General features: G+C 60.5%; 1 protein-coding gene across 9 annotated transcripts in view; it reads left to right on the top strand.

Moving 5' to 3' along the window:
- Window positions 1-1952: 1952 nt before the first annotated feature.
- Window positions 1953-20612, top strand: part of RIPOR1 (RHO family interacting cell polarization regulator 1) — a 30904-nt gene continuing 12244 nt past the window's right edge. For 2 of the 9 annotated variants that reach the window (XM_069027035.1, XM_069027028.1), the window contains exon 1: window positions 9820-9932. In XM_069027035.1, coding sequence (XP_068883136.1) covers window positions 9854-9932 — 79 coding nt within the window. In that variant the 5' untranslated portion in view covers window positions 9820-9853. Of the gene's footprint in view, window positions 2149-8857; window positions 8872-9670; window positions 9933-13542; window positions 13575-14360; window positions 14409-15287; window positions 15405-17889; window positions 17957-20612 lie in introns of those variants that run through there. The other 7 variants (XM_069027030.1, XM_069027033.1, XM_069027026.1 and 4 more) reach the window with 7 other exon arrangements.

Raw genomic sequence — 20612 nt, forward strand, 5'->3', positions numbered from 1 at the left:
GCCCTGTGTCCTTTCACTGGGTGCAGTACAGTGCCCCAGGAGACACTTGAAATCCCAGCTCCACCTGACCAGCTAGCTGCTCCCTGGGAGCACAGGCAGGTTTGGACAGAGTAAATGTGATTTAGGATCCATCTGCTTTTAGTAGCTGATCCATCTCTGTTCTGAAGGTGGGGCACAGGTGCCAACTGGACCAGCGTTGGTTCCAGCAGTAGGGAAAGCTGGACAACCTCTTTGGGATTCTTCCTGAGGTTGCATAAGGTCATGGAAACATGTCAGGGGACTTCCAAAGACCATGGGTGGGGAAGTTGTCACCCAGAGCAGCTCAGACAGCCTCTCCCAGCCCCTTTGGAGCCACAGTAACATCTGGGGACAAACATCTCTGCTCCAGGGAGCCCAGTAGCTCTCCAGGCTCCAGGGATTGTCCTCAGTGGAGGGAAAGGCCCGCATTTCCCAGGGTCTTCCAGCAGCTGCCTTATTCCAGACCAATAGCCACTGGCAAAGACTTGTTGCACCAGGAGCTGGAGTCAGGCAGGTCTGTGGGTTCGGATAGGAGCAGTGAGGACACCAGGAGTCCTGACCTGACTTGCCAGGATCAGAGCAAGACTGATTTTGAGAGACATCCTCCCACACCCGAGTGGGGTGAATGACAGCAGGCAGAGCCTCCGTGGAAGGCAAAGGCTGCTACAGGAGGAGAGGGTCAAAAAAAGGAAACGGAACGGAAAAGGGCTGCTCCTGTGACAGCGATGCAGCTGCGGAGGTGGAGCAGCAGGCAGGTCACAAACAGCCACACACGAGGAAGTGCTGGGACACCAGCCAGCGTGGCCAGGCTGCAGCAGCTCCAGGTGCAGCAGATCTTTGCTGGGAAGGACCAAGAGCAGAGGCAACCAGAACTGCAGGGACCTCAGCCAGGACCTGGAGATCCCCTTTGCAGGAGTCGTCTTCCGGCCAAATCTTTCTTCTGCCAAGGTGTGGGCACTGTCCATGATGTGGGGGGATGGGGCAGCAGGACGGTCATGGTGGGGACCACGTGCTGGGTGACACTGCGGTCCTGGGGCTCAGAACCCTGGGTGACCATTGTCAGAGGCACCAGCAGTGGGAAACACCGATGCTGGGAAGGCTGGACTGTCTGGGAGTGCAGGGTTTGGGGGGTGCTGGGGTCCAGGGCTGCCATCAAAGCACAGGGACCCAACTTGGGTTCATGAGAAATGAGGCTCTGGAGGAGGAACAGCCCGGTCCCTGCAGCACCAGGGCTGCTAAGGAAGCTGTGTGGGACCAGCAGATAATGTGCTGAGGCTTCCTCTGGCACGGCTGCAGCTGCGAGCTGGGGTTGCTCCATCGCTATCCATGCCCTGCAGAGCCCCATGCATCCCTTCTCCCTCCCCTGTGTTATTGTTTGCCTGGAGGAAGCAGCTCACCAAGTCCCACCTCAAGCTTTTAACCCACTGGTGCCTGCCCTGGTGCTCTCCACTCCAGTCAGCCAGAGCCGGGCAGGCTTCACATCTGCCCTAGGAGGGTGGTTTGGTACTGGGAGCTTGCTCCAGGCTTTACTTCTCTGGCAACCAGCAGCAGCCCTTGACTCATCTCTCCCAAGCCATGTTGTCTCCCATGGGTCTCCCACAGCCCCTTTTGCAGAGGGCAGATGCTGTCATTGTCACCTCTAAGGCTCTGAAAACTTTAGATGCCTATGATTCCCTCCTTCCTCTCTCTTCCCCTTTTTAGCTGGTCGGATCCTGCCTTGTGCTTCCTTTGGAAGCTCCCTGGTCTGCTGGGGGGCACCATGGAGGCAGCAGCTTTACCAGCTTCACACAGACTTAACCCAAACCCCTAATAAGGAGTTTGGAGGAAATCCATCTTGGGGAAGAAAACTGCAGCACTTCACCCAGCTTCGTTTGACAGGCTGGGATTTAATCAAACCCCAGGATCTCCAGAGGTGCTCCTTGGGGAAGTGGAAATCAGACAGAACATCTCAGCAGCCTTCTCCAGATTGTCATCTTCTCACACAACTGAGCTCTGCCAAATTGCCCCCATTTCTCGACTGGCAGGGAGGGGGCATCAGTGCCCCATCAGCACAGGCTGGGCTGTGCCCTCCCTGGTGATGACCACCGAGGGACACCTTTCCTGAGCATCAGTGTCCCTGCAGGAGCAGAGGTAGGTCACCCACTGCTGAGCCTGACGGGGTGATGGAGATGATCCACATCCCCTGTGAACACACCACAGATGTTGATGAGCCCATCACATTCCCCAGTGCCCCCTGTGCAGCCCCAGAATAAACCAGAGGTTTGCCTGCTCCGTGCCCTGGGGCCCTGGCACAGCCACACCCATGGATCTTCAGAAAAAAAACCTGTTTGGGAGCAAGGAGGGTGCACCCGTGGGTCACAGCTGGGCTCGCCCTTCCTCCCACAGCTGGGCTCTGCCCATGCCTTTTCCTTCAGGGGTGCCCACAAAAAGGATGATGCTGCCAGAGTGATGCCTTGGCCGTAGCACCCAGTCCTGCTCTGCAGGGTCCTGCCAGGGGTTTGGAGAAGGTCAGCCTCTCCCTGCCCATCCCACGGCACCAGCTGGGCCTGAATTTCCAGCTCTTGCAGAACAAGTTCCCAGGTGGCTGCACTTGGGGCTGGCACTGTGCCGAGATGCCAGTGTGCCTGTCCAGTGCTGTGAGTGTGTGGGGGGGGCTGTGGGGATGGCGATGGGGTTCAGCTGCCCAGGGCATGCCATGGGCTGTGGCAGGCTTCCTGCTGCTGACTGCAGGACAGGAATTGCTAGAGGGGTCATCTCCTCGGTCCCCAGCATGTCAGCACACAAATGTGTCTGTTCCAACTCTCGACCCAGACCTGCTGCCCTGGAGCATCTTCCCCCCCTTGTTGTCTCAAGGGAGTGGAGTTAAGACCCTGTGATGGCAAGAACAAGGATCCAAGCTCATTCTAATGAGTTCTCTCCCCCATGTCCCTCTCCTTGGAGCCAGGGAAGTGACGCTGGGGAGGAACTTGGCTCCTCTTGTTTGTTATTACAGGATAAAGTTACCCTTTAAAGCAGAGCCAGTGCTGTCAGGGCTGCATACCATCCGGGAACATCGCTCCTTCCAGCGGCTCCACACACTTCTGGTTATTGTGCTCGCACGGAGCCAGCCCAGCCCCGGTCACAGCGAGGGGGATGCAGGTGGGGGGATCCAAAAAGGAGCCTCCAGGTTCTTTTCCCTCACTGGGAAAGTTGGGAGCAAAGGGAAAAGGCCTCTCTCCTCAGAGGAAGGCTTTTCTGATTCTGGGATATGTGGAAAAGAGGAGCAGAAAGCAAGGACTGGGAGCAATGAAAGGGAAGGGGGAGCTGGATGTGGTTGGGGTGTTTTGGGGTTTCTTGTCTCCTGGGATGCTCGCTCTGGCTCAGCTGGGGACCCTCTGGATAGGGCAGACTGCCGGTTGCCACTGTGCATAGGCTGGGCAGTGGTGTGCAGCTGGCACCCATCTCACCACCCCACAAGTCCAGCGGCAGCTCAGCATCTCCTGGCAATGTGCAGATGGGAAGAGGGGTGGCTTCTCCTTCGAGCTCCAGCCTCTGTCCCTGGGGGTCCCAAATCCAGGGGATCCCTCTCTCCTGTGAGCTGGCACCCCAGGAGACACCCCAGCACTCCAAGGCTTTGCAGACATGGGGGTTTCTCAGCAGCAGCCTGGCCATCCCACCCACACTAGACCCTCTGGAGGTGGCTGGGGGCTTCCTCAGGGTTTGACCACCCCACGCTGAGCCATGACATGCCTGTGGGGTGGAGGGGAAGGAAGCTGACCTGGTGGAGCCGAGCCAGGGAGAGCTTCCTGGCAGTGCTCTCCAGCCTCCAGTGCCTTCCGTGCTGCTGCAGATGGCTCTGGGTGGGATGGAAAGCAGGCAGAGGGCTGTGCGAGCCCTTTCCAGCCATTCCCCAGCCTGGCATCCACCGGCTCTGTGCTGCTCGGGAGGCAAACGCCAGCTGGGGCCCTGACACCGCCACCTCAGCGGGGTGTCGAGGGAAGCCTGACTCATCCCCCGCAGGAGAATCTGAGACTTGCACATGTAAACAGAGCTGGCCCTTGCATGCCGGGACATGTGACAGATACAGGAGAGACCGGCTGGAGCCACAGCCTGGGGCTGGTGGCATTCACACATGTGCTAGAGGCATGAACAAGGGCTGGAATGGGCCCTGCTTGGGGGCATCACTTGGGTGGGGAGGATGTGGCAGAATCCCTGCTATTGGCATGTCCCCCCTCTGCTACCCCTACTCGCCCAGTGGCTTTTAGCAGCTGGTTTAGTCTTGGTTTTCTGTTTGACTGCCACTGCTTTCCTCCAGAGACACCCTTCCCAGCACAAACCCATTTGGACCAACAGCCAGGAGAGGTAGAATAGGTGCAATGGTGGCCTCACCACCTCTGGAAGTATTAAAAAAAATGCATGGATGTGGCATCTGGGGGACATGGTTTAGTGGTGGGCATGACAGTGTGGGGTTAATGGACCTGATGATCGTAGAGGTCTTTTGCAATCTTAATGATTCTATGAGAGCAAAACTCCTGAGATGCCACCCCACAGTGCCAGCTTCGGAAGCAGAGTGCAGATCGTGGTGTCAGGGGGTCTCCCTGCATGTTGTGCTGGGATGGAGAGAGCATGGAAGTGCTAGTGTGGGAGCACAGAGGCTCCCCAAGTGCCTGTTCCATCCCAGGAGCAGGGATCGCTCAGAAACCTCCCGGTTATTCAACACACTCTCCAGCACGTGATTTCCCTTGGGTTTAGATGTGCTGTGCTGTGGGCTCTGGGCTGGGAGAGCTGTAGGCCAGCAGGGAGAGGAGATATCACAGCCACTTCCTATCCTTGCTTACCCTGCACAGCCAGTTTCATTTCCTTAATCCCCATCCCAGCATTTTCTTTGTTGTTTTCTTTGGAGGGGAGGGAGCTTTGCTGGAGGCTGTGCTCGCTGCAGGAAGCACTTTCACGCTCTGGGAGGCCAACGTGGGTGCCCACTGGCTGTTCCCAGATGGACTCACTCTGCTCTTGGGTGTAGCAGGTGCTGCTCACAGGGGTACAGGGACCCCACTTCAGCAGTGGAATGGATCAGGGTGTGTGTGGGATCCCCTGTGCTGCTTGGGAGGACGATATTTACATGCATTTGCATACAGCTCTGCTAAATTTGTAGACTCAGCCCTGCCAAAACACCTCGTGCTCCGAATGGCCTTTTGCGCTCACATCCTTGCAGCACCATTTGGGGCAATGTATTCCTACCTCAGCCAGCTTGATTGGCCAAGCTTGCTTCACCTGGTGTGATGTTGAATCCTCAGCCTGCTGATACCTCTGCCATTGTCCAGCTGTGCCATGGTCCAGCTGCCAATTGCCCTGCTCCATCTGCTGGGCTGGGCTGGTTTCTGGGCTTGCCCACAGCCTCAGCCTTCCTGCTCAGTGTTGGACAATGCCAAGGGACTGTAGGAATCTTGTGAATCATGGATACTTTGCGAGTGATCCTACGGGTGTGTGCGTGAGCTGGTTCCTGCTGTGCTGAAGTGGGGATGGCTGCCTGGCTGCAGGAGGTGGAGTGGTCCCAGGAGATGTTCAGCCCCCCAGGCTGAGCTGGGATAGGGGTTGGAGATGCTGCCAGCCACCTTCCTGGGGTGGAGAAAGGAGTTAGGAGGGGGGACAGCTGGCTGGTGGCCAGAGAATCTGGACCAGGGTTGTTCTGCAGTTCCTTAACCTCCTGGCCCATGCTGGGGCTGGACCTGATGAAGTCACACGCTGGATGTCCTGGCTCTGCTGCAAAGCCCTGACCCAGATTCTGGATTGCTGGCTAGAGTCTGGGAGAGTTGACCACTACCCAATGCTGCCTGACACCAAGTAGGTTTATGGCCACTCTGGGGGTATCCTGTCCTCCCTTTTCCCAGCCCCAGGGGCAGGCAAAGTGCTGGTACAAGCAATTCTGCCCCATAGAAAAGGACAGGCTGGGTCAGGGCTGTGCCCCAGACTGCTGCCGCTGTGAGCTGGCCCCGAGTGTGTCAGGGAAGGTTTTCCAGCAGAGCTCAGAGGACCTGCTGGCACAGCCTTTCTGTGCTGCCGGCCAGTTCCCGAGCGTGGCCACGGCTCCGGTGAGTCAGCTGGAGCGGCAGCTCACATTGCTCATGCTGCATCAGCGCCGTCCTGGCTCCCTCAGCTTTTTCCCAGGTTGTGTTCCCCAAAAATGCACAGCTGGAGGGATGCGGAGCTTGGTGCTGGGATGCCGGACGTTCATCTCCGAGGCGGTGGCAGGGATGGTGGCAGGGATGGTGGCAGGCTCTGTGGAGGCACCTCCGCTGCTCCTGGGGGTGGTGGCCAGGCTCTGAGTGTGCTCAGCACGCGTGGCTGTCCCGGCGCAAGGCTTGGAGCCCTGGCCTGTGTGTGCTGCCTTGCTCCAGCACTGAGCAGGAATGCTGAGCACGCAGCAGCTCCAGCCTGGAGCCAAGGGCTGGCCTCCAGCCCTCCAGAGAGAGGGGAGAGGAAGACATGGCTCCAGGCCCAGCCTGCAGTGAGAAGAGCAATTTGGGCAGAGACCCGTGGTGCGGGGCTCCGCTGACGCCTCAGACCTTTCTCTGCACCGCGGTAGGCGGCTGCAGGCAGCTGGCACGGCTGCTGCTGAAGCTGCCAGGAGGAGGGGAATGTGCTTGGAGTGGTCTCGGGTCACCAGGCTCTGGAAAGGTGCAATCCTGTGCTGGGAGGAGCTCACTAATGCCAGCAGGTTCTCAGACAGAGTGCCCTTGGGCTCAGGGACTCCTTCCTGCACCAATGCCCAGCTTCCTAACCAGACTGCTGGGAAGCCTCCTTCAGGGACAGGAGTCCAGGAGTTTCCATATCCATGCTGGAAGGGTTAGCCTGGGAGTATCTGTACCCATATTGAAAGGATTAAACCAGGAGTATCCATCCATATCTATGCTGGCAAGATTAACCCAGTAGTATCCATATCCATAATGAAAGGGTTAAACCAAGATTATCTGCATCCATGCTGGGAAGGTTAGCCCAGGAGTATCCAAATCAATGCCGGGAGGCTTAACTCCTGCCTGCCAGCAGGCACCATACCTCCATAAATCCAGGATGCAGTTTTGGAGGGCAGGCAGGCCAGGGGTGCTGCCGAAACTCGGGCAGGAGCCTGTCCTTGTTTTTGTTTGCCAAGCTGGTCCGTGCTGAGCAAGCTCCCAGAGCAGCCAGTGCGGTGTGCCAGCCCTGACCTTGGCACAGGGAGTGCTTGGCTCCACAACCCAGCCTGGCAGGGCAGGCAGGCGTGTGGCCGAAGGGAGGGTGCAGTCCCCTCTCCTGCTGCCTTCAGGGATACAGCTGCTCCCCAGCAGCAACCAGGAATGGGGTTTTACCTTGGGATGGTGGTGCATAGGTAAGTGGAATGTGCTGGTGTGGGTCAATCTACCTCCCGGCACTGAGAAGGTGGTCAAACCCCAGAACAGACTTCCTGGAGAGGTGGTTGATGTCCCAAGCATGTCGGTGCTTAAGAGGCATTTGGACAGTGCCCTTAAGAACGTGCTTTAACTTGGTGGCAGACCTAAAGTGCTCAGGCAGTTGGCCCCAATAATCCTTGGAGGTCACTTTCAACTGAAAATTTTCAGTGGTGACACCATGCACAGGGTGTGGGTGGGATCCAGACCCCCACTCGATCCAGGTGGGATGATGGATCAAGTGATGACAGAGTGGCACAGTGGTGCTGAGCACACCAAGCACATGGTGGGTCACCCTAGTGGGACAGGGACATTGTGGCACTGGGACCTGGTTTGAGAATGGGTTGAGAGAAGGCCTGAGGAGAAGGACTTGGGGGTGTTGGTTGTACAAGAAGCTCAGCATGACCTGGCTGTGTGTGCTGTCAGCCAGACAGCCAAACGTATCCTGGGGTTCATCCTCAGCAGCATGGGCAGCAGGTTGAGGGAGGGGATTCTGCCCCTCTGCTCTGGTGCATCTACAGCACTGCATCCAGTCTGGGGACTCCAAAATAAGAAGGATATGGACTTGTTTGAGCAAGTTCAGAGGAGGCCACAAAGATGCTCAGAGGTCAGGAGCATCTCTGCTGTGGAGACAGGCTGAGGGAGTAGGGGCTCTTCAGCCTGGAGAAGAGAAGGCTCCAGGGAGACCTTAGAGCCCCTTCCAGTACCTAAAGGGGCTCCAAAAGACCTGAAGAGGGACTTTGGACAAGAGCATAGAGTGACAGGAAAAGGGGGAATGGCTTATAAGTGACAGAGGGCCCGATTAGATTAGATATTAGGAAGAAATTCTGCCCTGTGAGGGTGGTGAGGCCCTGGCACAGGTTGTCCAGTGAAGCTGTGGCTGCCTCATCCCTGGAAGTGTCCAAGGCCAACCTTGGAGTAACCTGGGATAGTGGAAGGAGTCCCTGCTCATGGCAGGGGGTTGAAACCAGATGGTCTTTAAGGTGCCTTCCAACCCAAACCATTCTGGGATTCATCAACCACATGGCTTGTTGAATCCACCCTTGCAGCCTCTCCTTGTTGGCCTTTTGGCTTGGCTTTTCCCTGGTGGCCTCAGGACCTGCTGTCCTTTCTCCCATCTTTGCATCGCTTCTCCTTCCCTGTAACCAGGCCAGCCTGGAGAACTGGGTTGGGTGCTGGGACACCCTGGTTCTCACTGAGCAGCTTTGGCAGCAATGCTCTGCTCCTTGGTGTGGGCTCAGGAGAGTGAGAGTGGTGCAATGATGTCCTTGTCACTGATATTGCCCTGCTCCACTGGGCTCCAAGACCTGATGATGGTCTAATTAGTGTTTCTGCCTCACAGGGCTGGCAGGAGCACTGTGCTGCCTCGTCCTTGCATGGAGGATGTCTCACCAGGGCTGCAAAGGCATCAGTCCCATTTAAAACTGGGTCGACTCAGTAGGATCTGGGACAGGTAGGAGAAAGATGGTCTTGGGAGAAAGGAGAGAAACAGGGTGCATCCCCCCAACAGGCACCCCTCCACCTTCAGGGATGCTCAGAGCTGTCAGGGTTTAGGAAGCAGACTGGTAGTTGTGGAAGCAGCACAGTGTGACTGTGGCATCCCTTGGTGACAGCCCTCATTTACGCTGGGGCTGCCTGTCCCTTAGCTGGGGAAGCTGGGAGCGCTCCTCTGCTCATTCCCCATGGAGGTTGGGAGCTGGTGGGATGGGGAATGTGGGTCAGTGCCAATGCTCTGCTCCCCCAGAGTGGGCTTTCTGACTGGCACAGGTCTGAGCATGGCTCAGTTGGATGCAGGAGCTGTGGGGGGAAGGCAGGGTGGGGTGCTGGGTGTCACAGAGCTGGGAGCAAGGACGTTTGGGTGTTCCCTCTGCCACCGACTGACTGCACAGCCTTGGTCGTGTCACTTCACTGCCGGAGTGTGAAACATGCCCGGGGTCTGTCAGGGAGCACTGAAGCCCGGGAGGCTGGCCCTCGTGGGGGGAGAGGGGGGTGAGAGAGGAGGTGTTGCTCCAGCCATTGCTTCCCTGGCAGGGGGAGGCTGTGGGCGCTGTGTGCGGCAGGAAGGCAAACAGCCGGGGGCCAAGCAAGCCGGGCTGCCCCCACTCCCCTCGCCCCGGGGGAGGTGGGATCCTGCTCCGGCTCATGGTGGGGCTTGTGGACCCCCGTGGAATGCTGATGGGCCGGCGGGTCCGGGACCCCCGCAGGGCCGTGCGGCGGTGGCAGTGGCGGTGTTGGTGGTGGCGGTGGTGGCGATGGCGGTGGCGGCAGCGGTGTCGGTCGCCTCGGGGAGGGAGGTGCTCCCGTCCATGCAGCTGCCATTGGCGCTGGCTGGGCCGTGGTTTCCTGCCGAAATCACATGGCTCCCGCGTTTCCATGGAGAGAGCCGGGGTGGGCGCTGCCAAGAGCCTGCACGAACTCCCCGCTTGCTCCCGTCCATGGGAGTGGAACAAAGGGGATGCACCGAGCCAGGCCCGCTTTCGCCCCGCGCCTCGTCCCCCGCTTCTCCTGGGACATGTGAGTGCCACCCGCACCTCCGCACCCCGCGGCCACGGGGGGGTCGGGGGGAGCGGGGTTGGTGGCCTTAGCAGGGCTACACCCTTGGGGGGCCACGTCGCCGCAAGCCACCGCCCGCCAGCCCGCGTCCCCTGTGCCGCCAGCCCCGGTGGGCGCCCCACGCTGCGCTGGGGTGTCCGGGCGCGGCGGGAGGACGGGGACGGGGACACGGACACGGGGCTCTGCTCCTCCGCCCCACTGCGGATCGGTGCGATCCTCCGCACGCCGCGGCCCGGCCGGGACCATGGCCGGAGACGCCCGGAGAAGGAGCTGCCTGACAGTGGGATATCAGGGCGAGCACCCCCAATGTCAGCCGGTGCCCCCCAGACCCTGTCTGGGATGGATCAGCTTCTCCGGCCACTCTTTCTCTCCCAGGTTTGGGGTGACGCTGGTGGCATGAACCGTGTTGTGCCCCGAATCCCTTGGGACTCTAGGCAGGGGTACGGGCAGGGGTACGGCGGGCGAAGGGAAAGCTGCCCGTGCCCATATAGGGCCGTGCCCGAGCGCCTGCGGGACGCCAGAGCCCTGGATCCCGCGGGAGAGGCTGCAGCCATCTCCCCCATCCCGCCCCTGCGCCCGGGCGGGACCCGGGTGGGCTCCTGCGGGACCTGGGTGCACCATGTCAGCTGGGTGCTGCCTCCTCCTCCCCTCCAGGGTGACGGAGGGAGGAATGCTCCGAGGAATTAATGAGACAGATCTCGCTTTGTTGCTGGCCCGATCCTCCTGTCTCCCAGCCCTTCCCAGCCTGCCAAGAAGTGCTCGGGAAGGCCTCGCACTATTAACCCTTCCCCTGCCGCACCTCCGGCCATCTCAGGGCGTGCAAACAGCCTCAGCGTGTTTTACCTTTGCCACATTCCCAGAGGAGACTCCCGAGGGCACTGGGAAGTCCTGGCCGTCCTATAAACCCCATGACTCCCGTCTCCTGGCTGGTGGCCTCACTGCGTCCCCCGGGCAGGGCTGGGGCGTGAGGCCGTGATGCCGCACAAAATCCGGCAGTGCAGGGCTTGTCGTCAGCTTGGCATCAGTGGCGTTGCCTCCTCTCGGCTCGTGGGGGTCCCCAGTGCATTGCCACAGTCCCCTGGGTGGAGAGGAGCTGTGGTGGCGTGGTGGTATCCCTGGCGTGGTGGTGGCTAAGTCCCCATGGGGGACATGGCATCATGGGGTTGAGCATGGAAACGGGGGGCAGCAGTGGACATGGCAGTGATGGGAGATGTTGGGGTGGGCAGCTGAGAGGTTTTGGGGTGCAACCAGGGGATAACTGTTGATCTGCAGTGAGGACGGTGGTGAGGACAGGGGGATCTCTTCTCAAGCCTTGCTGAGGCTTCTGGCCAGAGCTGCTGCTTTGCCCAGGAACCTGCAGGCTGGGTTGCAGCAGGGTGCCTGAGATGGGCATGGTCCAGTGCTGGCTGGATGGGAGGAGCTGGATGGGCGTAGGGTGTCCCCCAGGAATGCCATCAGGCTGTGCTCCAGATTGTGCCCGTGGCTGAGGCTCAGCGGGTGCATTGGAGCTCCTGCCATGGCACTGACCTAAAGGACAGGACCCTGGGAAATCCATGGCAGGCAGGGAGCAGCTGGCATTCAAGATCCCCAGGGCACAGTGAAGGCAGCCCAAGCCCTGGCTTTGCGTGGGCTGAGGCCAGTGCCGGGCTGGGACGAGCTCCCCGCCGCGTGCTTTGGGGTTATTTATAGGGCTGCCATTTATATCGCTTCTATTTCTGCTGCTGTGTGGGGACGATGCGAGGAAGCGAGGGGGGAGGGCTCGAGTCTGCCACCGCCCCGTGCCCGGCCCCTCCAGCAAGGGATGCTGCTGACGGGCACTGGGGCCAGCCTGGCTGGGGGTAGAGCCTGGCTTGGCACAAGGGCTGGTCCTCCTCCAGCCCTCAGGTCATCCACCTTGCGCAAAAAACTCTGCCTTGGGCTCCCAGGATTTTTTGGAGTTGGCTTTGCCAGTTTTAGCAGAAAGTCCGAGAAGTAGCACTGTGGTGGAGGTGACCACCTGCTGTCCCAGCCAAGGACAAGTCACTTGGTCACTCACTGTGGTTCTCCTTCAAGCCATGACTATGTGTCTTCTTGCCAAAATTGTCATCTCCTGCCCTCTCCCAGGTCTCCCCCATGGCCAGGAGCTTTTTGGCCCCTCACCAGGCTGGTGCTGACTCCATCTCCACAAACCTTTTTGGCCAGCCATGACTTCTGACACCGACTGAGGCTGGCCTATGCCCTTTCCTGTCAGGTTTCCAGCTGTGGTGACATTCCCAGCCTCAAGGATGTCTGTGGCTGGGGAGTACTTGTCCGAAACAGCCTGAAATAGCTTCTTCATCACCTTGGCCTTCGGTGCTGGTGCCACCAAGGCAGCATCGTGTTAGGGCTGGTGGTTTCTCCAGGGGCTGGGTGGGCTCAGCCTCAGTGCTGGTGGTCCCCAGGCCAGCAGGGAGAAGCTGGAGAATTTCCCTAGGACTCTGCTGGCAGGACGTGGGATCTATGGGAAGCTGGTCTTCTATCCCACGGAGGGCAGGGAAGTGGGAATAACCCCCTGGATTTTTCTGCCTGGGCACAAACTGGACGTGGCTGTACATCTGTGTCCAAGTGTGGCTGCACACAGAGTGTTTTGTTTGCATGTTCAGCTGTTGTGGTTGGGGTGGGGATGCCCAAGGCAGCTCCCCAGGCCTGGTGAGAAGACATAAAGGGACACCCCCAAAAAGGGAGCACCTGGGGTGTTACACCCACATCCCTGCTGCGGAGGAGGGATTGAGGCAGCCACCCTGGCTGGTTGAGCTGAGCCAGAGTGGTGAATATCCAGGGAAGCCCCCTGAGTTGGAGAGTCACATGGAGATGTCCCCTTCCTTGCACCCACTACCTATCCCCAGCCAAACCAGGAACAGGGGCTCATTTAACTCAATTACCACCCTGGCGCTGCTGGCATGACTTGTGCCCTTCCTCTGCCCTCCCTTGGCAAGCTGTCCTGAGCTGTCAAGCCCCGCCAAATGCCGTGCAGGGTGCTGTGAGGGGCTCAGAGGGCATGGCTGATGTGACTTGTCCTCCTCTGGCATCCTCTGCCACTTTTGGAATGCCTGACCCTGTCTTCTGCCTGCTCCTGGTGGTCTCCCCAAGGGTGATGCCCAGGATGGTGCCATGCCAGGCACCTCACCCATGTGTCAGCTGCCACAGAGATCCCCCCAGGACTGCAGGCTGTGGAGAGGCAGAGTCCCCACGAGCAGCACAGCCTGGCTGTCACCCCTCTGCGAGGGAAGCCTGGAAGTCCCCTCACTCTGCGTGGCACCAGGGAACACCCCTCCCGCGGCTGGGGCAGCTTTAGCGTGGCTTTGTCATTAACCTTTAATGAGAACAAACAAGCTGGCATGGGCCGGCGCTGCGGGCGCGCTGCCTGGCCGTGTGCCGGGCACTGGCTCCGCACAGCTGCCAGCGCGGCGCAGGCTTTGCACAAGGATGGTCAGAGCCGGGGCGGTGCCGGCAGTGATGCCATTCCCTGGGGAGAAGCAGCACGGGGTGAAAAGCCGGCTGGTGGCCACTGCCCACGGCAGCCACCAGGATGGGACTCTGCCCATCGGCGGGGAGAGCTGGGGGGATGCGTCGCATCCAGGCAAGGTAGGAGACATGGTCTTCATGCAGGTTCTGGAAGGCTGGGGTGGAGATGGGCTTTGCAGCGTGCTGGGCTGCTGGCTCCCCCAGGCCCGTGGCACTGGCATGGAGGCTGCAGGCCAGTGGGCACCTGGGATGGTTTTTCTTTGGGTGCTTCTCAGAACCGGCCCAGCCTCACCAGCTTTTTTCCCAACTGTTCTCCCAATGTGGCTCCAGGCACCCACCTGAGCCCTGGGACCTGAGGGTGTCCTGGGTCACAGCACTCTGGTGACACCGCTGCAACCCCAGCTCTGCAGGCTTGGCTGTGGCTACCTCCAGAGCCACATGTGAGTGCCCACAGTGGGGCAGCTATGCCACCCTACGTGGGAGCCCCTGATGCCTCTTGTCCCCTGTGGGACCTGCAGGGAGGGTACCTGCTCTGGGCTGGGGAAGCAATCCCACAACAGGCTCACTCTCTGGGGGAGGGCTTAACTTAGCGGGAGCACCTCATATCTGCAAGGACCCCCAAGACTCTGTCCCAGTGCTTTTCCTCCTGAACCTGTCCTGACCTTGCTCTAAAATTAGCAGCAAACAGGAAAGGAGCCTGGGAGGTGTTTCTCCCTGCCCCAGTGACGTGGTGAGGGCAGCTGATCCCAGGCTGGATAGAGTTGGCTGCTCCAGCCTCTGTCCAACCTGGAGGAGGGTGCCAGGATTGGGTATTCCCAGGAGCTGTGCAGGGACCTACAGTGCTGGAGCATGGTGACATCTGTGCCACAGAGTCTCCTGGTTGTTTAGGGCACTAAACAGGGAGTTGTGGGCCTGAGAGATGCTGCTGGCTGCTGGAATTGGCATGGAGGGCAGGTAGGTCTGCCACACTACCCTGTGGGAGCTGGACCCCCATGGGAAGCAGGACACACATTCCCACATGGGAATTCCACCCAGCATCTTTGGAGAGCCCTGTGAGGAAGCTCTGGCTGAAGAGAGCTCCTCCAAGGCTTTGGAGACTCAGGATACAAAGCAGGGACTTTTGAGCAAGGAAACCCTTTTCCCAGTGGTTCCTGGGTCTTGGAGGGTGCCCACAGGCATGCCACGGGATTGCATGCTGTGGGAAGCCTACAGCAAAGCCACGGTGGTTTTATATATACATAAATATAGCTATATATATATTTATTATATTTGTATATACTTATATTTAAACCCAAGCAATGCAGAAGCGAGCGGCAGTGGTGTGAGCGTCAGCTGCCCACGGCTTTGTGCCTGCCCGCACTGGAGCCGGCAGGGATGGGGGCGAGGGGCTGTGCATCCCCCACCCAGCCTCGGGGACTGCAGCAGCTCAGGGCCAGCGGTGCGGTCGGCAGGGCGGGGTGTGCTCCCTGGCGTGTGCCCGGCCCTGGGTGCCGGTGGGAAGGGGATCTCCAAGGGAAGCGATCCAGAGAGGGGCTGGAGGGGGGGAGTTTGCAGTGTGTTCCCCTCCCTTCCGCCTGTGCCTCAGTTTCCCTATTGGAGGGGTGGGGAGGGAAAGATAGGGACCGAACTGTGCTGTGCTCCGGGAGTAGCCGGTGCTGGTGGGGCCTCTTCCCTTCAAGGGGGTCAGGCATCCTCCCGTGTCCTCCCATCCTCCGTCCCCCTTGAGTCACGCCGGGGCTGCGGCGCTGGGCAGTGATGTCAGCCCGCGGGCAGGGGAAGCGGGGGAGGAGACTGCTGCCCGGGGGGAGCCCTCCGGCCACGGCCCCCGCACTCGGGCCGACAGACGGACGGACGGACGGACGGCATGAGAGAGCAACAACCACCCGGGACACCGAGCCCAGCCCGAGGGGGATGTGCTGCCGCAGCACGCCATGAATGGCAAAGCGAAAGGTACCGAGCACCGGCAGCGCCAGGGCTCCCAGGCAAATGGTGATAATTTGGGGACCCCCAGCTGTTTGAGGCTGCCGGGGTGACGTGGCTGGGCTCAGGTGGGGATTTTTGGGGTGAGAAGTTTTCTTGGGAGGGAAGGTCTCCCTGATAGGGACACCAAGGACATATGCACCCGCCACCTGCAAGGGACACGGTTGTCTCCACGGGTTGCAGTGACGGGGTGTCAGGACAGGGTGTCCGTGCACGATAGAACCCCTTGGCTGCCTGATGTTGCTGTTGCTCACACTGAGATCCAGGCTCTTCGTCTCAAGGCAGGAGAGGGGCCACAGCTGCCTGCTGCTCTGGGGTGATGCACCCCTGATGCCATGGCAGTGCCCAATGCCATGGCAGCACAGTTTTCCTCGGAAAACTGGTTTTTCCCTGCTCGTGCCCCCATGTCTGATGAGGACAAACAGAGCCCGTCTCCATGTCGAGCATCCCTGGCATGGTGGCCCCAGGGGACCTGGGCAGAATGGAGGGCCTTGGGGCTGCTTTTGTGCACTTGGACCAAATTGTCTGGGCAGGATTTGTGGGGGCAGATACTGGTACCCAACAGAATGCCCTGGAGATGAGAAGGTCAGGGGGAAGGTGGCATGTGGGACCTCCACAAGGTTATGCCAGTTCCAGAAGGATCCTTCTGGAGGATCCCAGAACCTTCGAGAGGGATCACAGCCCACTCAGGAGTGGAGTCTGGTGCCGATGGTCAGGATGCGGCCCCATCTTACAGGGTACAGAGGTGAGCGGTGTCCGTGGGGATCCTGGCTGGGTGCTCGGTTTGTGCCTTTGGTGGTGGGGGACTTCACCAGGACCATGGTGGTCCTGGCTGGTTCCCAGGAGCCATCCTAGAGGACACATTGGGCCTGAGCTTTGCCAGCCCCTGGCAAACCCCATGCCCCAGTGGTTGCCACTTTCCTGGTTACAGTTTGGGTTTTCATCTCCCTCTGGCTGGAGGCAGGGAGCTCATGGGATGAGTGGCAGGGTCAGGGGCTGTGAGCCCCCCCGAGGAACTGGCTGTGAGTGTCTGCCTGTGCCGTGCCCTGCCCTTCCGCAGGGATACTCCGCGGGGTAAATAAGCACTTCCTGCAATTCTTCCCATTCGCAGCTCCTTCCCTTTCCTGCCGCCCTCCCACTTGGCCCAAGGAGCCAGCAGCCTCCAGTGGCCGCAGGGGCGGATATCAGCACCATGCCCCTACTGCCATGGGGCCGAGAGCAGCCAGCACCCATCCAACCCAAACTGCCGAGAGCAGCCAGCACCCAAACAACCACACCACCATTCCCTGTTCCGGTGGGGGCTGTGGGGCTGTGACCTTATGGCTGGGACTTTCTCTCCGGGTGAGTCAAGGGAGCCGGGATGCCATTCACTGACTCATCTGACTCCCAAAAGCCCCCAGTCCCTCTCCTCGCCCAGCACGAGGAGGAGCCGGGGGTGTCCTGCCTTCCTGGAGGAGAGGCAGAACATGGAGAGGTCAGGGAAGAGGCGGCTCCCAGGCTCCTTGTGACCAAGGCGGCATGGCTTCAGTCCCGGATGCTCCCATCCCCTGTGCTGAGGGGGGATGAGGAGCGATGGAAGAACTGCTCCAGCCCACGCTGGGAGCCGGCCAAGGGCCGTCCCGGGGCCGGAAGGGGCCGGCGGGGGCCGGGGTACGTGCCTGGGTTGGGGCAGCGGGGCCACAGCTGTGCAAACACGGATGCAGCGGCTGCTCCGGGGGGAGCCAAGCCAGCGGGCTGAGTTCACAGGCTCCCGAGGTCATCCCCGCCGTGCGCCCAAGTTTCACCCAAGGGTGCTGGGGCGGGGCGTGGCGGGACCCCCCACTTGCCCCAGACACCACGGGGAGGACGGACGGTCCTGTGTCCATCGTGGCTTCCCCCACTGGGGGACACCGGTGCCCTGCTGTGCCCCGGGGATGGCCGCAGTGCCATCAGTGCGGGCCCACAGCCCAGCTCCTCCTGAGGAAGCCCCTTGGGTGCTCTAGGTGCTGCTGCTGGTCGTAGGTGTCTTTCCCGAGGTGAGGGGTGCTGGAGGCTGCTGGGTTGGCTACCCTGGGCACTGGTGACCTTCAACGAGTGACATCCCTGGAGGTGCTGGTCAGAGCACCCCCAGCTCCCAGGGCTGCATGGCTGGGGACTCGGGGGGAGCCAGTTTGGGGCGTCTCCGACCAGGGCAGTGTTGATAAACCCGCCGGAGCGACCTGAGGCTGGTGTCTGAGTGTCGGAAACAGAAACCAGCTGGGACCAACCCAGCCGGTCGGACTGCCCCCTCCGCTGCTCAGACCAGCATTCTTGGGATCCCAATCATCTCCAGAGCACCGGGCGTCGAGAGAGGAGCCGGAGGCCGGGCTGGAGAGCCCCGGGGTGGGCTCCAGCACCCCGCGCTGTGCTGCCTGTCCAGCTGCTCGCTGCCCTTTTGGCCACTGCCCACGGGCAGTGCTGGCCAAGGACAGACAGACGGACACACTCCCAGGATTGCATTTCCTACGCTGGGAAAACTGGAGGCAGTCTGTGGCGCAGAAAAGGTGAAAAGCTTGGTCGGGAGGCAGGTTTGTTAGCACTGAGCCCTAACTAAGGGCAGGGGGCGGTGGGGCTTGCTGGGACTGAACCTTTGGGGCAGGACCTCTCCTGCTCAGGAGAGAGAAAGGATGTGCTTGGGGCTTTAGCCCATGGCAGAGACACGAGTGTGGCAGTGCCCTGCTGGTGCCAGCCTCATGGTAAGCGTGGCACGGGGCTCACCAGCCTGGGCAAGATACGGTGCACGGTGGTCCCTTCCAAGTGTGCCCCGGGCTCTGCTCCCTGCGGGGGCTGGCTGTGCTGCTGGTACCAGGTACCTCTTATCTCGGTAATGTCAGGAATGCTCTATGCTGGGGATTTTTCCTCCTCTGTGAGTCAAGCTCAAGCGTGCCAGGAACAGAGACCCCACACCCTGCCTGCCCTGCCTCATGCAGCCCTTTGGCACCCGGCTGGCTGCCCACTGGTGCTGGGCTGGAGCATCCTTGGGGCTCCTGGAGCATCACTCCTGCAGAGCAGGGATATGGTGTCCCACTCCTCCAAGGGGGCTTGGGGTCCTGGCACAGGATCTGGGTTGCAGGGTGCCAGGCCTGGGGACGCAGGGTGCCATGTGAGAGCCGGGTCCAGGGCTGGAGCGCAGGGATGTGGTCCTGTCAGCAGCCACTGCTCCCTGTGCCAGTGAGGGAGCCTCCAGTGCTTTGGAGCAGGACCCAGCATGGCACAAGTGGCTGCTGGAGCCTCTGAGGTGCCTGGGCAAGTGGCTGGGGATTGCTCTGACTGCTGGGGAGTTGTGCTGGGGCATCAGTCCCCTCCAGCATACCCAACATCCTTCTCCCCTCCAATGCCTCCAGCATCCCCCTCCCCTTGATGCTCTCAGCATCCTTCTCTCCTCTGACACCTTCAGCATCCTTCCCCAGTGCAGGCTCCTGCCTGGGGAACTCCCTTTAGAGGTCCCTCTGTGCCCCAAAATGGCAACGTGGGCTGGAGAAGGATGGGCTGGCAGGACCGTCCTCGCCCCGAGCTGGGACCTGCCCCACACATGGAGAGCCTTGTCCAGGGGTGGTGGGTGCTCTCCCTATGGATGAGCCGCTGTAGCACCCAGCTGGGGAGCAAGCACGGGTGCCACAGGCCCTCATTGCTCAATGGGGAGCAGATTAAAGAGCCCTGCAGAGGGTAATCTGCAGGTCAGCTGGGCTGCCAGGGATTACAGCTCTTCATAATGAGCTTAATTGGGACAGTGTTGTCCTGGAAAATGGAGGGACTGGCACCCAGATAACCGTGTCCGTGGGACCCGCCGAGTGGCTCCGTGGTGTGGGCTGGGACACGCGTCCCAAGGGGAAACCAGATGGACCTGCTGCCTCCTGGCTCCACTGGGATAGAGGTGAGTGGCGGTGATTAGCTTTGACTGCAAATGGCTCTGGCACATTCTGGGTGCTGCAAATCCATGGCCCCAGCCTGACGTGCGGGGTGGCGAAGGGCACTATGCCGGGGGGATGCCCACCGGTGGCTGAGTGGGTGTGAGCCGTGTGGGACCAGGCCGAGCCAGGGTCCTGGGCACGGGGAAGGAGTGGGGATGGTGGCAGATGCCCCAGCAGTGCCTGTGTCCCTGTGCGGTTCGCTGTCGGCCATGCTGGAGACAGGAGGAAAGGGATAGTGAGTCCCTTAGGATGTAGGGAGGTGGCTCTGGCTCAGCCTGTTTGCCAGGGAAGCTGTGCATCCCCAGGGTCCTGCCTGGCCTCCCCTGGTGGGGTGGGGGATTGCTGGCACTGTGTGGGCTCATCCCCAGCAGCTCCCGCAGCTCTGCTCAGGGCTGGCTGGGACAGAGGGATTGACCTGCCGTCAGTGGTGGCCAGAATGAAGTGGAGCATCCTGCATCCTGCTCCTCTGTGGCTGCCCTGTAGACTGGGCTCCTCCCTGTGCACAGCTGGCACTGCTGGGGGTGGCAGGGCCAGGAGCCTTGTTCTCCCCTGCTCTTGCCTTGTCCTTTGGGATGCCTTCCCTGAGCCCCAGCCCTGGCCAGGGCTACAGGGACGGTTCCTGTGACATGGAATGGCAGCCGGGTCCAGGCCCTGATACTCAGAAATCTGCTCCATCCCCAGCTGGCATCAACTGCACTGGCTGTGGTGGGGACAAGCAGGTCCTGGCAGTGGTTTCAAGGTTCCTGACACTGTCACTGCCAGGAGCAGAGGGCAGGGGTGCAGCAGCCATGGGGCTGGACACGTGGCCTGCACAGACTTTCCAGGGCCTGGCAGGGAATGGCTCAGCCTTTTCTTCTTCTGGAAAAGTTGGGAACTTTCCAAAGTGCTTTGTTGTCCTTGGGTTTCCCTCCTGGTTGCTGGAGTGAGCGAGCGGAAGCAAGTGAGGAGACAGCGAAGGGCTGGGCAGCCGGGTCCAGCCCTGTGCCTTTCCTGCCCCTGCAGCAGGGTGGCATGGGTGACAGCAGACATGGGACAAGGTGGGGTTCAGGAGGAGGTGTCTGGGCTTGGGCACCACGTAGAGTTTGCCACGGACACATCTGGGAAAGGCCATGGTATGCACTGGGCATCAGCCCCTTTCTGTGACTCCCATAGGGCCAAGCTGGGACACGACTGGGTGTGTCCACTGAGAGCTCCCAGTGCCCAGAGCCCTCCTTCACCAAGGGCAGCATCTCTGGGGGCAGCATGAGAT

Source organism: Aphelocoma coerulescens, chromosome 11, assembly GCF_041296385.1.
Source record: "Aphelocoma coerulescens isolate FSJ_1873_10779 chromosome 11, UR_Acoe_1.0, whole genome shotgun sequence".
Classification (NCBI taxonomy): Eukaryota; Metazoa; Chordata; class Aves; order Passeriformes; family Corvidae; genus Aphelocoma; species Aphelocoma coerulescens.